The 20,768-nt window shown below is 50.6% G+C and overlaps 1 protein-coding gene across 1 annotated transcript; it reads left to right on the top strand.

The window, feature by feature from the left end:
- The first annotated feature begins 1,097 nt into the window (after positions 1 to 1,097).
- Adamts8 (ADAM metallopeptidase with thrombospondin type 1 motif 8) lies at positions 1,098 to 20,336 on the top strand. Its single transcript, XM_075966455.1, has 9 exons — positions 1,098 to 2,203; positions 9,430 to 9,669; positions 10,697 to 10,832; positions 11,395 to 11,562; positions 12,450 to 12,754; positions 14,604 to 14,787; positions 16,987 to 17,159; positions 17,266 to 17,441; positions 19,446 to 20,336. Exons 1-9 carry the CDS (start codon positions 1,430 to 1,432, stop codon positions 20,014 to 20,016), a joined length of 2,727 nt encoding a protein of 908 aa, XP_075822570.1. The 5' UTR covers positions 1,098 to 1,429; the 3' UTR covers positions 20,017 to 20,336.
- Positions 20,337 to 20,768: the final 432 nt, after the last annotated feature.

The following is a 20,768-nucleotide window of genomic DNA, read 5'->3' as shown; positions in this document are numbered from 1 at the left end:
GCACCTTGAAAGTTCTCAACGGGTGTTCATATTGCTATAAAAGCAGAGAGAACTTGAGGTGTCAGAGCTTCTTCTCAGCTGTGGGCACCCTCAGCCGCATAGTTGGGGGTAGGTAAGCTGGCAAATAGTGTGTCCTCCGTGCTGGCCTCTCAGAAAGGGCACGGAGTGGGGGTGGGGGCTAAGCCTTGGAGTGGTACTGAGAGAACAGGCTTCCCAGTCCAATCTAGCCCCGCACCCTTAAGACCGAAGTGGATACAAATGTTGATCGCTCTTCCTGGGTCCCACTCTTCTACCAGAAAATATGGCGTATGGCAGAGTGAATTAGTTTCCCACATATTTATATGTATTTGGAGCTGAGGGCAAGGCGGTAAAGGGGACCTGACCACCTTTCTTCGTGTCACCAAGGCAACTGGCAGAACCATATGACAGGACAGGCTGGAGAAGCACTTCCTTGCAGGCAAAGGAGGAACTGAATGGTATTGAACTCACTTTGCCTCTCTGATGGTTTACTGCTCACTGCCCCACCCTCCTCAGAAGCAAGCAATTGAGAGTTCTTTCTAGCCTTGACAGGGCTTTTTTTTTTTTAAAGATCTCTAGTGACCAGCGTGGTTTCAGTGTGACTTTCTACCTCTCACTTGTGTTTTACCATTAAAGGCTCTGGAATCATCTCCAAAAACCTCGTTTAACACTGCCAGGTCTGTGCAGGAATCTGAATACTGCCACTGAGACCAATGCAGAGGCCTCTTCCAGAGAGTGTGTCTGTCCCCTGAACCTGACGCCAGCACAGGAAGAGGCTAGAGTCTCTCCCCCACCTCCACCCTCCACCCTCACCCCCACCCCAGGACTTGCCTTCAGGGGCTGCCCAGCATTAGAGAAATTGGCTTGGGCCTTCACGTGGAAAGAAAAAAAACAAACGCTGAAGTTGACACTTAAACTACTTAACTATGGGGAGGGGCTCACTGACTCCTGATTGGTTTTACATTTCAACCTTTTTTCCCCCTCCTCTCCCTCTTTTCTGTTCCTGTCTCTGACCCCAGGGGAGGGAAAACGGGAATAGTGAGAGATCAAAAATAAACCTCTTATGTCAAAGCCGGGAAGGAAGTATAAATACGAAGGGCTCAACAGCCCACTCGGTGCTTCCCGAGGAAGGAGGCGACTGCACGGGACAGCGTGGAGGAGAGCGCTCGCGACCCGGGGCGCCAGCTGCTGGAGCTTTGCTAGGTTGGCTGGCGGGCGCAGGAGGAGCGGGCTGTGCGAACCAGAGGGGCCGCCAGGGGACCGCCGCGCCTGCTGCCGCTGGCCGAGTCGGCCTCCCCATCTGATTGATCATTTTTCCTGGAGAGAGCGGCCCGGCCGCCTTGGGCCACCAGCACCTGCCTGCGAGCGGCTACCTTCTTCCCTCTCCCGCGCTCCGCAGCCCTCTGCCCTCATGCTCCGCGACCCCACCGCCGCCCGGTGGCCGCCCCTCCTGCTGCTGCTGCTGCTGCTGTTGCAGCTGCCGCCGCCGCCACTTGTCTGCGGCGCCCCGGCAAAGCCGGAAAGCGGGTCGCAGGCCTCGGAGTTACTGGTGCCCACGCGGTTGCCGGGCAGCACGAGCGAGCTCGCCTTCCACCTGTCCGCCTTCGGCCAGGGCTTCGTGCTGCGCCTGGCGCCTGACGCCAGCTTTCTGGCGCCCGAGTTCAAGATCGAGCGTCTCGGGGGCTCGGGCGCTGCGACCGGGGGCGAGCCAGGGTTGCGCGGTTGCTTCTTCTCTGGCACAGTGAATGGGGAGCGAGATTCGCTGGCTGCGGTGAGCCTGTGTCGCGGGCTAAGCGGCTCATTTTTGCTGGCAGGCGAGGAGTTCACCATCCAGCCACAAGGCGCTGGGGACTCCCTGGACCAGCCTCACCGCCTGCAGCGCTGGGGACCGGGGCAGCGCCGGGAGGACCCCGGGCTCGCTGCCGCCGAAGTCTTTCCCCTCCCTCAAGGACTCGAGTGGGAGGTGGAGATGGGTAAGGGACAGGGACCGGATAGAAGTGACAACGAAGAGGACAGGGAGCAGGACAAAGAGGGGTTTCGCAAAGAGACAGAAGACTCCAGCGAACTGCCACCACCCTTAAGATTCAAAACTAGGAGCAAACGGTTTGTGTCCGAGGCTCGCTTCGTGGAAACACTGCTGGTGGCTGATGCGTCCATGGCTTCCTTCTATGGAACCGACCTGCAGGTAGGAGAGACTTCCACGGACACTAACAATCCATAACATCCTTCTCTATCCAAATGACTTTCAATTCTTCCCTTCCCACTGGGGCGGGGGGGGGGGGGATCTTCTAGCTCCCAAGCCCAACCCCAAAGGGGACTTTCTCCTTTCTGAGAAATAGCAGGAACTCCATTAATTTCTGCTATCCCGGCTTCCTACTTCCCAGCCCCTAGATCCCTTCCAATTTACAGTAGAGGTGCTGACTCTGACTCTCCGGAGATGCATCCCGAATCTCCCGCAGTCCCCAGACACCTGCTTCTCCCAAAGGAGATGAAAATTGCACTTTTTTTTTTAAGAACGCTGCTGCTTCTGGGCCTGCTTCCCACAACTCTCTACTGTCCGTGACTCTCTGGGGCTCCCTAGGACAGGAAGCTGGGTTGGGACAAGGTGGCTGTGACTGTCTTTGGGTACACAACCGAGGTTCCTGTAAGTGAAAGACATTAGAGGAACCTGGAAGCAAGCTGTCCAACTTCTGTACGCCCAGCTGGTTCTGATCAAGGGGCACGGGCTACCTTGCCAACCTGGCGCTCAGCCCTGGCAGAACTTGGCAATGCCAGCATCCAGTACAAGAAGGGAGGAGAACAGAATTTCTGCCTTGGAGGCTCAGTCCAGAAAACTGAAGTTTCAGTGAAAGGGGAGGGAGCTGAGCTAAAGGATGAACTTTTTCTGTTTGTGTCTAAAGGACCCAGAGCTGAGCTTGGTCCACTCAGACACCCTCAGCTCAGAATCAGCTTTCAAACGGCCTGGGCAGAAAAACTGAATCCAAGCAGTAGCCGAGCGTTTTTTAACGACATGCAGTTGGTGCTGACTCAGCAAGATGCGCCCACAATACCTCCCTCCCAAGACAAAACAAAAATCTTACCAGAAGGAGAAGCGATAAGGGTCGCATCTTCCAGAACATATAGAAACAAATGTTAACTCAGCTAAAAGAAGCTGACCTGCTCAGAGATCCCAGTTCCCCCAGTCAGGGATCCCAGCACCCAGTTTGTGGTGGTATCCTTGATTAGGGTCCTCATCCTAGACTCAAACTGTGCCTGACTGTTGGGGGTGCCAAGGACATGGGCATTACCTTTGTGGAATGGCCAGACAAGGGGACAGCCAGCCTTCTTTTCATCTGGTCCACCTTTCTGTTATGAAGATGTGCTCCATGAGACAGTCCCAGTGAAAACCGGGAGGAGAGGGCAGGAAGGGCTGTGGGTGGAAGTCTGCATGATTGCTCGTCTATCTAGTGCACAGACCCATTAAACCCAGGGCAGGCTTCCTGCATGCTTTTTGTGGTATTGGCTTTGCTCAGAGCCCTGCAAGACCGCCCTGAGCCATCGGAGCCTTGAGGTTTAATCTGTGCTGATGTCATATTTGATTCTCTGCCTACCCTAAGAGGAGGCACCAGCCACTTCTTCTGACTCCTTTCCCCCAGTAAGTATTGGAAATATGGAATAGGGTGAAGAGAGGACTTCCCAATTCACCAAGACCTGTACACCTGGCTCTAGGCTCCTTCAGGAACAAACCCAGAGCTAAAACTTACATTTATGCCCAAATTAGACCAGTCTCTGACATCTGCTTGACAGCCAAAATGTAGAAAGACCAACAAGAACATGGAGAAACTGCAGGAAAGTCAGTTTTTCAGAACTCAGAGCCAAAATGTCCTCCCTAGCACCTCTCCCAGCTCCTCATTTAAACGCTGAGATGTTAAACATTTCCTTCAAGGATGTACTTGGCATCTCCAGAAACCACAGCTGTCCAGCCTCCAGAATTCACGAGCTACTGAAGCAGGACATCTGGTTCTGGCCAGCTTATGCAGACTTCTGCTTGAGGTCCAGGTTTGTTGCTCATACAAGTTGACTTTCTCTGTGAAAACCACCAAGTCCTGATACTTCAAGATCTGGCTTGTTCAACCCTCGACCCCAGCCTCCCTACAGAAGCCAATCCTTAAATGTAACCTGCAGGGATCCCCTGAGCGATTCATTCACACCAATAGATTGCACTTTGGGGTGTCTTTGAGTCACAAGCAGACAATGGTGATGACAAGAGCCCCTGATTTTCCAAGGAACAAGAAGACACTTGGACAAGGTAATGGATTCTGGCCTATGCATCTGTGAGACTGCTTCATGATGAGCCAACTTCTGGAAGATTCAGTCATTCCCTGACCGTGTTTCATTTACAGGATGGTTTTACATGCGTGACCTCAATGGAAATGCTTGTGAGAGAGGCAGAGGAGGGATATGCAGCTCAAAGAGGACTGTGACTGCTTTCCTAAGGTCACACTGGCACACTGGTAGGTGTGGCAAATCTAGCTTGCCACACCTCCTGGATTTCCTGAGCCAAAGTCTAGCATTCTCTGCTGCTGTACCATGCTGCGTCTTCTCATGAGGAAGACCTGTGGTTCTAGCCACACTCTCACGGTTGCCTACTTTGTGGCATGGCTCCTTAAATCTGGCAGTCTCGGGATGTCCCACCAAGGTGCCAAGCCCTGTTCTGAGAAGAAACCATGATCCAGACTGGTGTCACTGCTGGCGACAATGACATTTAACAGGGCTCTGCAACTGAGTTCACTTAATCCCTTCATGAGGAGGACCCCTGCCCCCCACCTTATTACCTGGCTTCAGAGTTAAAGGCTCGTCGTAAAACAGTCTCAGAGATGCATAGACCAGAATCCATTACCTTGTCCAAGTGTCTTGTTGTCCCTTAGAGGATCAGGGACCCTTGTCATCACCATCGCCCACCCAGTGACCCAAAGACCCCCCCAAAGTGCCTTCTATCTGTGTGAATGAATGGTCCAGGGAATCTCTGCAGATTACATTTAAGGACTGTCTTCTGTAGGGAGGCTGGCGGCGGGATGAATAAACTGGGCCTTAAAGTCTCCAGACTTGGTTTTCTCAGAAAAAGTCAACTCGTATGAGCAACCCACCTGGACCTCAAGCAGAAGTCATCATAACCTGGACAGAACCAGATGTCCTGCTTCAGTAGCTCGGGAATTCTGGAGCCTGGACAGCTGTGGTTTCTGTCAGAGTTGGGACAACTAGAGGCTGAAAAGAGGGACCACCTCGGGAGTGTCCATTAACTTTGTCTACATCTCAGGTGCTACTAAGTGTCCCCTGGGTAACCTTGGAGCAGAACAAAGTTCCGGCAGTGAGCAGACCTCCTGAGCCTTCTCTTCAGCAGGGAGGGTCTAGGAGTGGTGCTCTTCTTCCCCAAAGCAGACTGGAGCACTCCCAGATGTCAGGGTCCTGAGAGATGATTCCAGGAACAGGCTGTTGCAACCGTCTCATTTACCTCTACCTTCTAAAGTGAGGGCTTCCTACCAGCCCTAGTACTATAGCTATCCTATACAATGGATTGCCACAAGGATCTCTGCCTGGTAGCCTAAATAAAAAAACAGTGTCATCTCTTGATGTCAGCAGTGTGATAGTTTGGGTGATAGACAGGTATTGGCTTCATCAGCTCAGTAACTATGTCAGTCTTCTTGGGTGGAAGACTGCTATGTGATATTAATTATGTTCAGCCCATCTTCTCAACAATGAGTCCTTTCTGTCTCTCGCATCTGCTGCAGCCAGAGTGAGCAAAGATACTGTTTCCCAAAGAAAATGTCCAATATCCTAACCTTGGGGGTGGAATGTAGATCATGGCAGGGTAGCTCGGCATTCTTATTTGCTTGCAAACTTTGGGTTTGGTTTTCCTTGTGGCAGCCAAGACTGATAGTAGTGTGGGACCAGGAATATAGACTTAGGAAAGACGAAGTCGCTGAGAGTTTCTAAGAAAGCATCTATCTCTCTGTACCTTGATTTCTTCACCAGGGAAAAGGGAGCAGGCACACCCAAGCGCTGAGACTGTCTCGAGAATGTAGCAAAGCGTGGAACCCATTTGTGCTCAGCAAGGCACAGCTATTCCTAGGGTTGTCTTTGGTGATAAAATCCACTTGTCAGCATGAGTCTACTATGTGGCCACACATACTAGAATGCGCTTAGCCACTGCTTTTTAGCTTTGCTGTCCCGCAGGGCAGAAAGAAAATCTTTGCGATTGCCCCAGCTCTGAGTTCAAGGTCGGTTTCTGGCGGTTGTGGATAAAGCTAGCTTTTGCAACAACACATTTTGCTGGTCGGGGAGCATGGTGAGATGAAGGATAGCTATGTGAGCCTCACTCTTTTCTCTCCCTCTGCTTCCCCTTTTCCTCCTTAGAGCACTATCCCAGAGCCTAGCATCACACCTAGATGTAAGAGTAAGGATGCCATGTGTGGACATACATTGCCACATCCCCAGGCATGCCACACGGGATTTAGTTTAGCATCCATCATGTGCGAGCAAAGAAGCGAAGTACTAAAGGTGACGCTGTAGACAGGATGAGAAGCCGCTGATAGTGCACTTTGCCGAGGCTTAGTCTCTCCAAGGATCCCAAAGGTAGACTTTGACTGCCATAGGAACATCCAAGAACCTGGGGAAGGAAAGGTCTTGCTTGTAGCTCAAAGAATTTTGGGGGTGGTGACAGAGAAGACTCCCACGGAAGTGCTTCCTTTACCTAGGGAAAATTAAGTTGTTTGACTTTCCTTGAGTGTAGTGGTTATGGGCTTCTACCACTCTGGGATAGTTCTGAGAGTTGCCTGCCAAACACCAGGGGCCTCAGTCAACAGGGGGAAGAATCTCATTCCTAGTCTTTAGCTCACAGTTTGTGCTTGAGTAGTAAGCAGGAAGGTATAAATAGACACCAGGTGGCAGAGCAAGCAAGCCATCTGACCTTTTCTTTGACTGGCACCTGGGCCCACTCCCTGTATCTGTAAGTCAGGTCTGTCCTTCAGGACCCGGAGAACAGATGGGGAATCAGACGCTCACAGGCTCCAGGTGACATGCCTCGCCCAAGCTCAGTAATCCTTGTCCCTGGCGAACAACGCCGTGACCATGATGCAGAGTCCTGCCACTAGAAGACCCAGCTGGACATGGGAGATGGCAGAGATGGTCTGCTCCTCTGTGGGACTGGGACTGCCGGTTCTGAAAGGAGCAATGGATCACGGAATCTTTGTGGTCCTCCACTACGTAGATTGTCTTCTGAGACAGTGACAAGAAAGGACTTAAGATGTCTTCGTAGCCAGCTGTTGTGTGGATGCCATGATTCCCTGGCCATCTCAGCCTGACAAATGCTCAGTGTCTGGAGGAAAGGATCTCATGGATTCCCTATACTGCACTCCCTCCACATAGCCATCTGCCCGTTCCCTGAAGGACTAGCGCTTCATCTCTCGCTCTAAATCTGGTTTGGTCTGGTCAATTTGCGCATACAGACCATTCTTGGGCCCTCAAATCTTCCAGTTCCTCATAGTAGACCCCCTTGGTTGAGTACCTAGAAGCCAGCATCTCGGTGTCACACTGTTTTGAATAGACCTCACCCTCCCTAGTTTTCCGATTCTGAGCTTGAACTCAGCAGGAAGAAATCCTGAAAGGATAGTTGCAAATTGCTCCAGAAGAGATTCCCAGGGGTTGGTCCAGACAGATCCTAGCCTCACTAGGTAGACCAGGAGACTGTCTGTCCTCTCTCAAGAAGCAGTGAGGATCTGGCCAGGAACTTGTCTCACAAGCTACCATTCCTCAGGACTCACCCCGAGTTGCATAATGATGTGGTTGCATTTTTCCCCTCAGCCATCCAACTCAGAGAGCAAATGCCAAGTTGCAGCTTCGCTGATAAGATGTTTACATCAGCCTAAACAAGCTGGGGCGCATGGCATGCCGAGTAACCTGAGCTCAGAAACCCGCCAACCGGTTTGTAGGACTAAGGAAACATCTGTTGCCTGCAGGATGCACAGACAGGTCCCATTCACAAATGGAATACACCTGGAACCCCCCCCCCACACACATGACCTTCCTCGATGACTGTCCCCGCTATAGCCTTTCCTGTCCTGCCCCCACTGTTAAGACCACAGGAGAACAGAGAAAGGGGGCTGAGGGGCGGGGGGGGGGGGGTGAGACTCCGGGGAGCTAAAAGGGCAAAGCATGCCGGCGACTGCTCAGCTGGCCACACCATGGGCTCAAGGCATGCCAGCTTGTCAACCTTTGTCTCTGCCTCTGAAAAATAATCCATGAGGTCCCCAAGGCAGGACAATAAGCTCCCAGCTGGCCTCCCCTCAAAGTCTCCGAATGCAGCAAGAAAGCAGTTGGCAGCTCAAGGATAGGCCGGAGGCCAGCTAATGACGTAGGCCAGCAGGCCCTTCGGTCTGCCTGGGTGGAGCTGAGAGCAGGTGGGAGCCTCAGCATGTGGGGCTCATTAGGCCCTCTGGCTTCTCTCAAGCCCTGTATAGGAGGGAATAATTCTGGAGGAGGGTGCAAGAACTGTCCAGGCAGAAGGCAGAAATCTGAACTCTAGGGACCGCTAAGGGGGAGTGTGGACCTCAGACACATACCTGGGCTGGTAGCTTGACTTTAAGGGTAGTGTGATCTACAAGGACTTTTTGAACTGGACTGACTCATCTATAAGCAGAATGGCAATGCCTGGCCTGTAGTTACTGTGAGAAGCTAACGAGGTAGTGTGTCAACTGTGGCCAAAGACTACAGAGCAGCCGCTGCTAAGGGTAACTATTGGAGCAAAGTCTTCAGAGTTAGCAGTTCCCATGCTAAAAAGTAGAAATTATCCCCATGAACACAGGACAATGCTCGGACAGATCCTAAGAGGGAAATTCCACTGACTGTGAATCTTCAGACTGTTGCTTCTGGAGGGAAGCCAGGGAAGATGGGGGTGTTTGGCCAGCAGCCACCTGGTGTGCTGGGCAGTCAGAATAAGCCATCCAACCCAAGAGAACTTTTTATTTACAGTTCCAACGCAACACCCATGCTCCGTGTACAGCTGCTGATGTGCTCGAATCATTGCTGGTGCAATGGTAGAACAGACTGGGTTGAATTTTAATTAATTACCAGGAAGCAGGTGACCCCATGAGCTGGTCTGGATGTGAAATGCTTAAGTTTTGTGATCAAACAGGTCAGATGATAGTTCGTTAGATTTGTGATCTTGGACTAGCCACTGAGCCTTGTACTTCTTCTCTGGGGAAATAACACCGAGCCCTCAAATGTTTGCCTAATGCTCACGAGATGCTGCACGTCCAAGACTCAGCCCAGAGTCTGACACGTGAGATAAGTGTCTCCTAATAGGAGGCGGTAGCATTGGGTCGTCAAGGACGGGAGCATGATTAGTGTTCTCCCACTCTTCCCCCACCCTGGCAGAACCACATCCTCACAGTGATGGCAATGGCAGCCCGAATCTACAAGCACCCAAGCATCAGAAACTCCATCAACCTCGTGGTAGTAAAAGTGCTGATAGTGGAAGAGGAAGGCTGGGGCCCAGAGGTGTCTGACAACGGTGGGCTCACCCTGCGCAACTTCTGCAACTGGCAGCGGCGCTTCAACAAGCCCAGCGACCGCCACCCGGAGCATTATGACACTGCCATTTTGTTCACCAGACAGGTGTGTGGGCTGAAAGCCCGGGGGAGATGGGATGGGCAGATCAGAGGGAGAGCTTCGAGGACTGCCCAAATGTGGGAACTGTCTCCCTGCTGGCCCCAGCTGGACGTCGGAGGCCTCTTGCTGGAATGACGAGAAGGAGGTCATGAGGACAAGTGGGAGGCCATTGCAAGGGGAGAAGAATCTCAGAAGGGCTCTTTTCCAAAAGTTTGTGACCAGCTGTCTGCTGAGGTCATACCAAAAGCAAACAGACTCAAGCTGCCCTGGGAGAGGTCTGGAAATGGAAATGGGAAAGGGGTTCCATCTCCAGTCTGGTTAGGCACAGAGATGATAACCTTGGGATCCCCGGGGTTTTCATATAGGATGGCTGTGGTGACTTAATTAAACCGCTTTCCTGAAGGCCATTGGGCACAGCCATATATACCAGGCCCCGCCTACTGCATTAGTCCTCACATGAGTCACTAGTGCAAGTGAGGTGGTGGCTTACCCACTTTGCAGCTGAGGTAACTGAGGCACCAAGAGACCATACAGCAGAAGTGCCCACAGTTAAACCCAGGCAGTCTTACAGAAGGGACAGACTCCAAGCAATCATGAAGGTCTGCCTTTCAAAAGCAAACCTTTGAAATCCCAGCCAAGCCAGTTGTCACTCGGTGCCCCCCTCTTGCTGCCGTGTGTGTGTGTGTGTGTGTGTGTGTGTGTGTGTGTGTGTAGTGCTGGTGTTGATGTTGGTATTGTTTTAGCAATGGTGCATTTCTTGGGCCCATCTTCAACTTAGAAAAACAAGGATAGGTGAACTAGCTGTCACAACCAAGACAGAAAAATCAAGAATACAGGATACCTAGGCGGGATGTCTAGATGTCTAGAAGCTGAGCTCTACTGATTATCCCATTCTTTTTAAAAAGCTTCAGATGGCGCGGTAATGTGTATACCATCAGGTAGTGTTTCTCAGAAGGCTGAGTGAGACACTAGGCACTCACTTCTGTCCTCCATGCCTGTCTCTACAACCTAACGTACTCTCTTCACCAAACAGAACTTCTGTGGGAAGGGTGAGCAATGTGATACCCTGGGGATGGCAGACGTCGGCACCATCTGTGACCCCAACAAGAGCTGCTCTGTGATCAAGGACGAGGGACTGCAGGCAGCCTACACTCTGGCCCATGAGCTAGGTAAGACTTGTCACACCAGAGCTTCCCTCACAGGTCAGAAGAAACTGCCCGGATGCTGAGAAGAAAGCAAGCTCACAGGTAGCCATTGACAACATGGTTCTATGTAGACAGACATTGTACGTGACGTCAGTCACTCCACTCCTATTCTGAGCATGAGACCAAAATGCGAAATTGGTGTCCTGGACCATCAGCACCATTACCCAGAGAATGCCAACACGTGGAAGAAGTGTTAGGTTACCATGATGATGTAAGTAAGCTAAGTAGGTAGGCTTCGTGGGGAGACAGGTTATGTAGAGAGAGCTGTGTTAGATGACCAACAGTAGAAATGAACAAGAGATCCAGAGAAATCGCCCAAAAAGTAAAGGGATCTCAAGACCTGAGAGAAAGACTTAAAACAAAACTGTTCAGGGAATCTGTGTGGCCATACCAGTGGGGACATGGTGACAGGAAAGGACCCTAAGCACTGCTGGCCACATAGGGAACATACGGGCAGGACAGGGCACCTGGAGGTGTGGGCAGCTGGAATGGACCACGGTTCTCTGCTCCTCCCACCCCCATCCAGGGCACGTTCTCAGCATGCCCCATGACGATTCGAAGCCCTGTGTGAGACTGTTTGGGCCCATGGGCAAGTACCACATGATGGCGCCATTCTTCATCCACGTGAACAAGACGCTGCCCTGGTCTCCCTGCAGTGCTGTATACCTCACGGAGCTTCTGGATGACGGTCACGGTAGGCCCCACTCGGCTCCCCCTGGCTTCTCCCCACCCATCAGCTGTAGAGCCTCTTTCGTGACTGCTGGCACCTGCTCTGCCCTGGGGACTCCCTGCAGCTGTGCTTTCTCACAAAGCCCATAGGGTGGGGAGAGACTTCAGAGGCATGTCATTCTAGAAAGGCATGCTAAGCATCCTCTCGGAATGCTCTTCCTTACCCCCATCTTCCCATAGCCCGAGCTCCGGGCTAGTAGATTTATTCATTCCAAAGCAGAAGGAATTAGTCTGAGAAGGTTGGCTGGAAGCGGTGAGTCTGAGCAGAACGTAGAGGAATGGAAGATTGTTTGTAGTTTGAAAGAGCAGGGAAGAGAATGTTCCAGGCTGGAGTGGTAGACGAGGAAGGAATGGCAGAAAGACTGTGGGCAGGTCACACGCGAGCAAGGATCTAGGGCAGGAAGTTGGGATTGTAGAACAAAACAGTGAAGCAAGTGTTCTAGATTCTTCTGAAGGAGGCAGGGATATAGCTGACGTAAAAACAGTAGGTTGTACAGATGTCAATAGTCAGGCTTTATTTGCATGTCAGGGTTCTTAAGTGGGATGTGCTTTAATGGAGCAAGTAGCTGGCTATCACTAGATGCATGAGCATCATTGGGAAAGTGTCTAACATGTTCTGGACAGTAAAAGAAAACTCATCCTACAGAAACCTTTGCTACAACTACCCAGAATTAAATGAGCTCTGTGTACGTGGTTGGATGTTGGTGAAGTTTAGATCAAGGTTGAAGAACCTGGGATGCCTAGACACTAAAGAATGATGATTCAGAATTGGAGCTTTGTGCAGGAGACCATGAGCAGCTGAGAGCAAGGCCCTGCCCTTGTTCTGACTTATTTCTTTCCTTCTGTTCTCAGGAGATTGTCTCCTGGACGCCCCCACCTCGGTCCTGCCCCTCCCCACAGGCCTCCCAGGCCACAGCACCCTCTATGAGCTGGACCAACAGTGCAAGCAGATCTTTGGACCCGACTTCCGCCACTGCCCCAACACCTCTGTGGAGGACATCTGTGTGCAGCTCTGGTGCCGCCATCGGGATAGTGATGAGCCCGTTTGCCACACAAAGAACGGCAGCCTGCTCTGGGCAGATGGAACACCCTGTGGCCCTGAGCACCTGTGTCTGCACGGCAGCTGCATGCTCAAGGAGGAAGTGGAGAATCCCAAGGTGAGGAAAGTGGAGAGCAGTTAAAGAGCAAAGAGGAAAGGCTGGAAGGGGAGGCTAAGGCACCATATTTGAGAGTCAAGCTAAGACCCTTCAGGCCAAGCTGCCACTTATCAGGAAACCACTCATCTTTTAACAAAACAAACTCTAATCACCCCCACGGGTGGGGAGCTTGGAGGCTTGCTCTGGGTCAACGGGCTGTGGCCAGGCTGTCTGAGTTTAGCGTCTCCTCCTGGGGTCTGTTTTAGACTGGTGAAGGCGTGAAGGCCAGAAGGTGGGCACTAAGCAAAGGGAGCCTGGAGGAATCCGCTATAAATAGAGTGACATGGGATTAGGAACATTCCATCAAGGTCTGGGTATTCGTAGCCTACCGTGTTTAAGCTGAGTCCCTTAGCAGAAATCAGAGAATAAGTGTAATAGTAAGAATGTCATACTCCCAAAGGAGAAGAGAAGGGATCCGAGTGGCCTGTGTCCAGAAAAGAGAAAACTTGACCCAGGACAGAGGAAACTTGCATGAAAAACCAAGGCAAGGCCAGTGAGGGTTTTAAGTGGTTCACTTCTTCGCCCTGCTCTTAATACATCCGAACAGCAAGGCTGATCACATTTCTCCTACTGCAAGTCATGGAGCCTTCATGATGAAATACCATCCGATGAGTTTCATAGCCTGGGCCCTGCCCAGCACTGAATCGCCACGGTGGCCCAAGCACATTCCAAGGGCTGTCCTTCATGGCATGCTCTTGTGCTGAGTTTGGGAGCCTTCCTGGGCTGTGGAAGCCACACACTCTGATCCAAAGCCTGTGCTGGATTCCAGCTCGCTCAGCCAGTTCCTGCTCTCCCATTCATTCTCTTCTCATGGTGTCGAGAGAAGAGGAGGAGGGTCCAACCACCCATCTCAGTGACATTAAACAGCCACAGGATCCTCTCTCCTTAAAGTGAAAAGGCAGGATTGGAAACTAGCTTTTGTATGCGGTGTCATGCCTGTCAAATGAAGGCACCACGGCTGTAGGATTTTATATTCAGAGCAGGAGAAGGGGAAGATGCTGTGAAAATCATGGGAGTGGCTTCGTTGGGGGCAGTGGTGCCCTTTGAAAGTTTGCTTTCTTTTTCTTTCTTCCTTTGTTTATTTCTTAAGTCTTCTGCTTTCATTTTTATATGAACAAAGCGTTGATTTAGTGGTAGAACAAAAATTAATTTAGAACTCTCTATGGAGCTATCAAAGAAAAGGCTTTGTTCTTTTAAGTCAGTTGTAAACTTGGAAGCGATTCTGTTTGTTGCCCAGCACTGTCCTATCCCTGGAACCAGTGGCTGATAGAATCGTGGCAAGACCTTTCACTGGCCATGACTTCAGATCAAGGGTTCTCAACCTTGCTGCTTATGACATCTGGAGCTGGAAAGGCTTTGGGGGGATTGTGCACTGCTGGTTATTTAGAAAAATCTTTGTCTTAATCCTCTAGGTGCTAGTGACATATTATCCTCCCTTAGTGAGGCAATCACACTGACTCCTTGCTCCTCCCATAACGAACAGTATAGGGCCCAATGGATACCTACTGCACCAGACCCAAATTTATCCATAAAAGACTCTCCCTCATACTCATTCAGCAGCTATGGTGTTGAGCACTTGACTAGGGTAAGGTGCTGTTTTATATGAGAAATCACAGCAAACAAACCCACCACAGTCTCTGTTCTTCCTAAGCCACACCCAAGAAAGCTACACTATCATTAAACAAGCAGTTGGAGTCATTTACAGAACTCCATACATTCAGATGAGAATAAGTAAATGAGGAAGTCGGGTCCGCAGTCAACAAGTGTCTGCTCCGCTTTGGTCCTGATTCGGTGGCATTGTGTGTTGCAGGCCGTGGTAGATGGGGACTGGGGTCCATGGGGACCCTGGGGAGAATGTTCTCGCACCTGTGGAGGAGGAATACAGTTTTCCAACCGTGAGTGTGACAATCCAGTGCCTCAGAATGGAGGAAGGTTTTGCCTGGGTGAGAGAGTCAAGTACCAGTCCTGCAACACAGAGGAGTGTCCACCAAATGGTAATTACCTACCAGAATAGCCCATGGTGTAAGTGCAACAGATTTCAAGAGGAGGAACAAGGGAGTCTTCCCAGGAGTAGAGTTGAGTCCTGATCCAAATTTACAGATTCTGCAAGATGCCAAGCTTGGGAACAGTCTTCAAGCACCCAGGGCAGCTCCTCCTTTAGGAAGAGGCTGGTAGTAACAAAGAAGGGAGATTACTTCCTATCCTGATCTCTGAGCTATAGAGAGACAAAGTGTGCCACTCCCGACCAAATCTGTCCAGAAGTGACCTTTGGAGAGGGTCGTGCAGAGGGTAATCATCGTCTTAGAAGCATCTGAATCCTTTTCTATGCGCAGATGGAAGACGTTTCCAAAGCAAGTGTCAGAGTCAAACCTCCCAGGTCTCTCCAGTCAGCAATCAGCTCAGGCAGGAGAGAGCATCTCTGAGTGTGATTCCTGGGCACGTTCCTTCTGCGAAGAGCTACCCATCTTCCTGTGGGGCCATGGTGACTGCCTGTCAGAGCCTTCCCAGGAAAGAGCACCACCTCTGCCCGCCCCTGCTGAGGTCTATCCCCTAGGTCATGCTGGAAGGCACGCATGTGAACTCCGATGTGGAAAAAGTGCAGTCACCAACTTAGGAAAGGGAATCAGGAATTAATTTTTTTGCCCCCATCCCTTCCAGCACCAGTTTGGGCAACTCCAGGAAGTTTTAGCAGTGTGAAAAGACAAGGGGAACTTTAGGAGAACTTCTCCTAAGTGCCAAGATGCTCTGGCATTGGGCTGGATGTCTAGTAGGGAAACCTGTAGGCTCCGGAGTTTGGCTAAGCAGGGAGGATCAGCAATTGCATGAGGCTTTCAACATTTCTCTCTGGTGTTGAGAGTCTGCAGAGTAGGCATGGAGGGCAGGTGACAGTATGATTTCACATGCCCTGAGATCAGCCAGTGCCTCTATGTGTCCATAGCTATAACCGATATAGAAGCTAGAAATAGACAAGGCATGGTCTCTGTCCTCAAGGACTTTGCAATGTGATTAGTGGTAAATTCTTTTACATAGTAATTATGGCTTCGTCTTTGAGGCAGCAACCCTGGGCTTATGAGGAATTCAGGGAAAGAAACTCAGAGACTTTAGGTCAAGGATGGCCCAGAGGATGATATATTGATGAGACAGGAGGGAGGTACCAGGATAAGGCAGGTATGAGATGTACTATCATTTGCTCAAGTGGAGCCAAGCAAAAGGTAGCAGCACAATGAAACCAGACCACAAAGGTCCTTAGAGCCTGAAACAGCATCTGCGAGTTGCCCATGGCAGCTGTCCTATCACTTTGAAGCTTTTGCAGATACAGCAAGGACCCTTTCAGTGGTATGGACTCTCAAACTCAGCACTGTACATCTGTGTTTAGAAGTCTCCATGGGCCATTTGGATGCCCAGCCAGGGTGGCGAGGCGTGGAGAAAGAGCAGGCTTATTTCAGGATTGTGCAAGGGAATCACTCACATCGGAAGGGTGGATTTGTCTGAAGGCAGTGCACATACACCTTCATGTATGAGAACCGTGGAGGCTCACTGGAGCCTAAGCACTGGGGCCCCAGAGGGTGGCGTGAGGCCTGGGCCTGGGATTATGGAAGTCGTATGCACGTATTTGAAATCACCAATTTCCTGAATTTGGCAGAGGGTGTCATGGTACATTAGAAACAGCACCGAGAGATGCTTGAATGTTCAAGATGCCGGGGTGCCAGTCTCATTCTGGAGCATAATAAATGCCAAATCAAACCAGTTATCAGAAGAATAAGATAATGCTGTTGGGGGGGGGGTAATTATAGTACCTGTAGATGGAGCTCTCCCATAGATATTCAGAATCACAGAAAATGAGATGTAGAGGCAAGACCAGAAACGTCAGTGAGTCTTTGCCACCCGTCCGTCGTTACTGGGGAAATCAACACAAAGCATAGTTAGCAAAGTCCTGAAAATATAGCTCTGTAGCAGTGACACGTGCCAAGATGGAAAGGGTGCTTGTACCAGAAAGCCCAGGGTGAGGCTGGACGGCCCCTCCCCTTGGATCTTTGAGGGAAGGTCCCTCAAAGCACCCTGGTGTGTCTAGAAATAATGGGCCAGTCTGTGTCCAAAGCCTAGAGAAAGAAAGGGGCCCTGCATGCAGAGCTTTCTCTACCAGAGCCCTTCAGCAGCTGTGTTACTCCCATGTCATTCCTTGTTCTTCTCAGGCAAAAGCTTCAGGGAGCAGCAGTGTGAGAAATACAATGCCTACAACCACACTGATCTGGATGGGAATTTCCTGCAGTGGGTCCCCAAATATTCAGGAGTGTCCCCCCGGGACCGATGCAAGCTGTTTTGCAGAGCCCGGGGGAGGAGTGAGTTCAAAGTGTTTGAAGCCAAGGTAAGAATCTCCTGGATTCAGACAGGGATCGGGGCACAGGGACATTTTGTCACCCCTGCCTGCAGACTGCTTCTGTGTGCAACGTGTCCCATCTTTCCTTTCCCAGGTGATCGACGGCACTCTGTGTGGGCCGGATACTCTGTCCATCTGTGTCCGGGGGCAATGTGTTAAGGCTGGCTGTGACCATGTGGTGAACTCACCTAAGAAGCTGGACAAATGTGGGGTGTGTGGAGGCAAAGGCACTACCTGTAGGAAGGTCTCCGGTTCTTTCACCCCCTACAGGTGGGTCTCCTAAGTGGCTGTACCTAGACAGAGGAACATAAGGGGCTTTGGGCACTGCTGGCCTCAAGTGGAAATTGTGGTTGCTAGTTAATAGATGTGTAGACGGGAGGTGGGGGATCGTATAAGTGCTTCAAGACCCTGGTTCTCTGCAGAATGTCAGTAGCCATCTCTCCTCACAGTCATGGTCAGGAACTCCTGAGGTAGGAGGTGTAGAACACGTGGTATAGGATCTGACCACGGAGAGGATGGTACTGGGGCAGCCGCTGTTTTATTAGTGCTGGAGACCACACAGTCAGGAATGTGTCTGCTCTGAGTTAGAGGAGAGCGGCACTGAGTAACACAGGACTCAGACACAAAAGACTCCTCCAGGCTGGTTATGGAAATGACGTCTAATCTTAAAGCAAGTGAGCCCTGTCCTTCTGTGACGAGCTCATCATCAGAGAAGAGAGCACAAACCAGTGCCTCAGTAGCCTTGGGAATCTAAGGACTCAGATCGTCTCACATCCAAGCACCCCACATGCCTTAGAGCTCCTGGGGTGTCCCAAAGTGCTTTCATTCTACTGGGCAAGGCCAATACTGTTATTCCCTACCTTAGGGTCGGGGAACTTACACATGAAAAGATCAATTGACTTTTCTAAGGTCACATTGAGAGCTAGTGATAAACAGAAAGAAAACTTGGAATTCTTTCCTCCCTTCCGCTGTACAAAGATTAAACCTAGAGCATCTCTGTGTATTTATGCGGCTTTACAGCATTCGAGTTTCCAGTCCAGCCCCAGTACCTCGGAGGTTTTGCCACTTTGCTAACTAATTTTCTACCTAGTGAAGTTTGCTCTGTTTTTCTCTGTGCTTCTCCCTCTCTCTTTTCCTTCCCTTCTCCTTTCCCCTCTCCCTCCGTCCTCTTCCGTCTTCTCCTTTCCATGCACATATTTTATAGTAGTGCCTATCTCAAAAAATAGAACCACTTCGTTTCAGCCAACTGAAAGTATTTTCAAATTTAAGCTCAAAATAAGTAGAGAAAAAGCATGAGCTATTCAGTTCCTGGGTCCATTTGGGCCCTTCCTCCTAGGTCTTAGACATATGGCCTTGGATACTCTCCCTAGCCTTAGACTGGCCCCAGCTGGATATAGAGAAAGAATAGCAAGAAATCCACCTGATGGCCCTCCTCAATAGCTTATCTCAACCCTGTGCAACCCAAATTCCCAGAGGAAGACAAGGGACTAAGTTCTGACATTCTACATAAACTACAATGAACTGGAAGCATTTTCCCCAATAAAGATGGTGCTCATGTTGTCTGGACACACTCAAAAGATGACTCCAAAGAAGCAAGCTTTATCCCACATCCTTCCCAAGTCCATAGTAACCAAATAATGTATAATGGTTGGCTCAAAGAGGCACTTAATCCTCTGCCTGGTTGGGTTCTGGCATGAGTGAGGGGAACATATTTTTCCACAGGAGTTTGAGCTTTGGATCTGGAGGTAGCCATGTCTACCTTTTTTTTTTTTTTTTGAGATAGGGTTTCTCTGTGTAGCCTTGGCTATCCTGGAGTTCACCCTGTAGACCAGGCTGGCCTTGAACTCACAGAGATCAGCCTGCCTCTGCTTCCTGAGTGCTGCGATTAAAGGCGTGCGCCGCCACCACCACCCAGATCCATGCCTACTTTTACCACTGCAATGTAGCAAATGTATTTGAATTCTCACCTGAACCAAGGAGAGGTCAGGTTGCCAGCACTTTTCTCCTAGGCTCTCCTGTGTTGCTGTCAAGATCTACACATCTAACTGCCTCAATATCCACTGTAGATTTGCCAAATGGAACAAAAACCCATGGAAAGCCCAATGCCCAAGACGATTCTGTCTGCGTTGGCAACTAATCTGTTTAGAACTTTGAGGCAATCACTTTAGCATTTGCTAGTTGTTCTGTCTGTTCACTCCCAGCCAGCTGGGGGAACCCATTTTAATTTCCAGGCTAGGAGGCCACCAGCCCTAACTGTTTTCGTCTCTATCATAGTTATGGCTACAATGACATTGTCACCATCCCAGCTGGTGCCACGAACATTGATGTGAAACAACGGAGTCACCCCGGGGTCCGGAATGACGGCAGCTACCTGGCACTAAAGACAGCCAACGGGCAGTACCTGCTCAATGGCAACCTGGCCATCTCTGCCATAGAGCAGGACATCTTGATGAAGGGGACCATCCTAAAGTACAGTGGTTCCATGGCTACCCTGGAGAGACTGCAGAGCTTCCAGGCCCTGCCAGAGCCACTCACCGTACAACTCCTGACGGTGTCTGGCGAGGTCTTTCACCCCAAAGTGAAATACACCTTCTTTGTCCCCAACGACATGGACTTCAGCGCACAGAATAGCAAAGAGAGAGCAACCACCAACATCATCCAGTCGCTGCCCCATGCGGAGTGGGTGCTCGGGGACTGGTCTGAATGTCCCAGCACTTGTGGAGGCGGCTGGCATCGGCGGACTGTGGAGTGCAGGGACCCCTCAGGTCAGGCCTCTGACACCTGCGATGAGGCTCTGAAACCTGAAGATGCTAAGCCCTGTGGAAGTCAGCCATGTCCCTTATGATCCCCTTGGTGGAAATGTCGCAGGCTCCTGGACTTGGGCTACCAGGGTGTATAGACAAGGGTCCCCTCCGAGGTGATACGACATATCAAGATGGCTTGGCCCTTCCCGGCCTCCTGTTACTGCAGCTCTTTGAGTACTGCCTAAGGGAGAGGAGAAGAGGGTACGAAGGTAACAGATCCAAAAGTTGACTGTCCGGTGGACTGGAACTTGCTTAGGTTCAAGTAGAGGGTATAGATTAAAAGGTTAAAGTGCACTTACTGATTCAAATGGGAGACTTCAGAGCCAGCCTTTTGCAAAGGACTAGCAATGTTAAATGAAAAGAGAAGAATTTGTTTTCTATTTGGTTTCCTCAATAATCAATCTACCTCACCATGGGGGGGAAATCAGTACGTGAGAGGTATGAGGGCAGATGTTGTAAATATCAAAGCAAGTTCTGTGGCTTTCTCCCAGTTGTCTTCAGAAATGACCATGGATATCTTTTGTGTGTCCCAGCACTCGGGAGGCAGAGGCAGGCGGATCTCTGTGAGTTCGAGGCCAGCCTGGTCTACAAGAGCTAGTTCCAGGACAGGCACCAAAAACTTCAGAGAAACCCTGTCTCAAAAATCCAAAAAAAAAAAAAAATTCAATGTCTAAAGGGGGGTGGTGTCCATCACAGGGCTATGGAGAGCCACTTGTCCTCAGGCTGCCACCTGCTGGGGCGGGCCCATTTCAACTATTTATGCAAATATGTCTCTGAACTAAAGCGTGATCTT

Source organism: Microtus pennsylvanicus, chromosome 3 (genome assembly GCF_037038515.1).
Source record: "Microtus pennsylvanicus isolate mMicPen1 chromosome 3, mMicPen1.hap1, whole genome shotgun sequence".
NCBI lineage: Eukaryota > Metazoa > Chordata > Mammalia > Rodentia > Cricetidae > Microtus > Microtus pennsylvanicus.
Note: the sequence above shows the minus strand (reverse complement) of the source record. Positions and strands in the feature narration are given on the sequence as shown.

Excerpts from the sequence above, each read along its gene's own strand:
- Adamts8 (XM_075966455.1), top strand. The coding sequence starts at position 1,430 with ATGCTCCGCGACCCCACCGCCGCCCGGTGGCCGCCCCTCCTGCTGCTG. Across the intron at positions 2,204-9,429 it reads TCTATGGAACCGACCTGCAG|AACCACATCCTCACAGTGAT; the intron begins GTAGGAGAGACT and ends CCACCCTGGCAG. Across the intron at positions 11,563-12,449 it reads GCTTCTGGATGACGGTCACG|GAGATTGTCTCCTGGACGCC; the intron begins GTAGGCCCCACT and ends TTCTGTTCTCAG.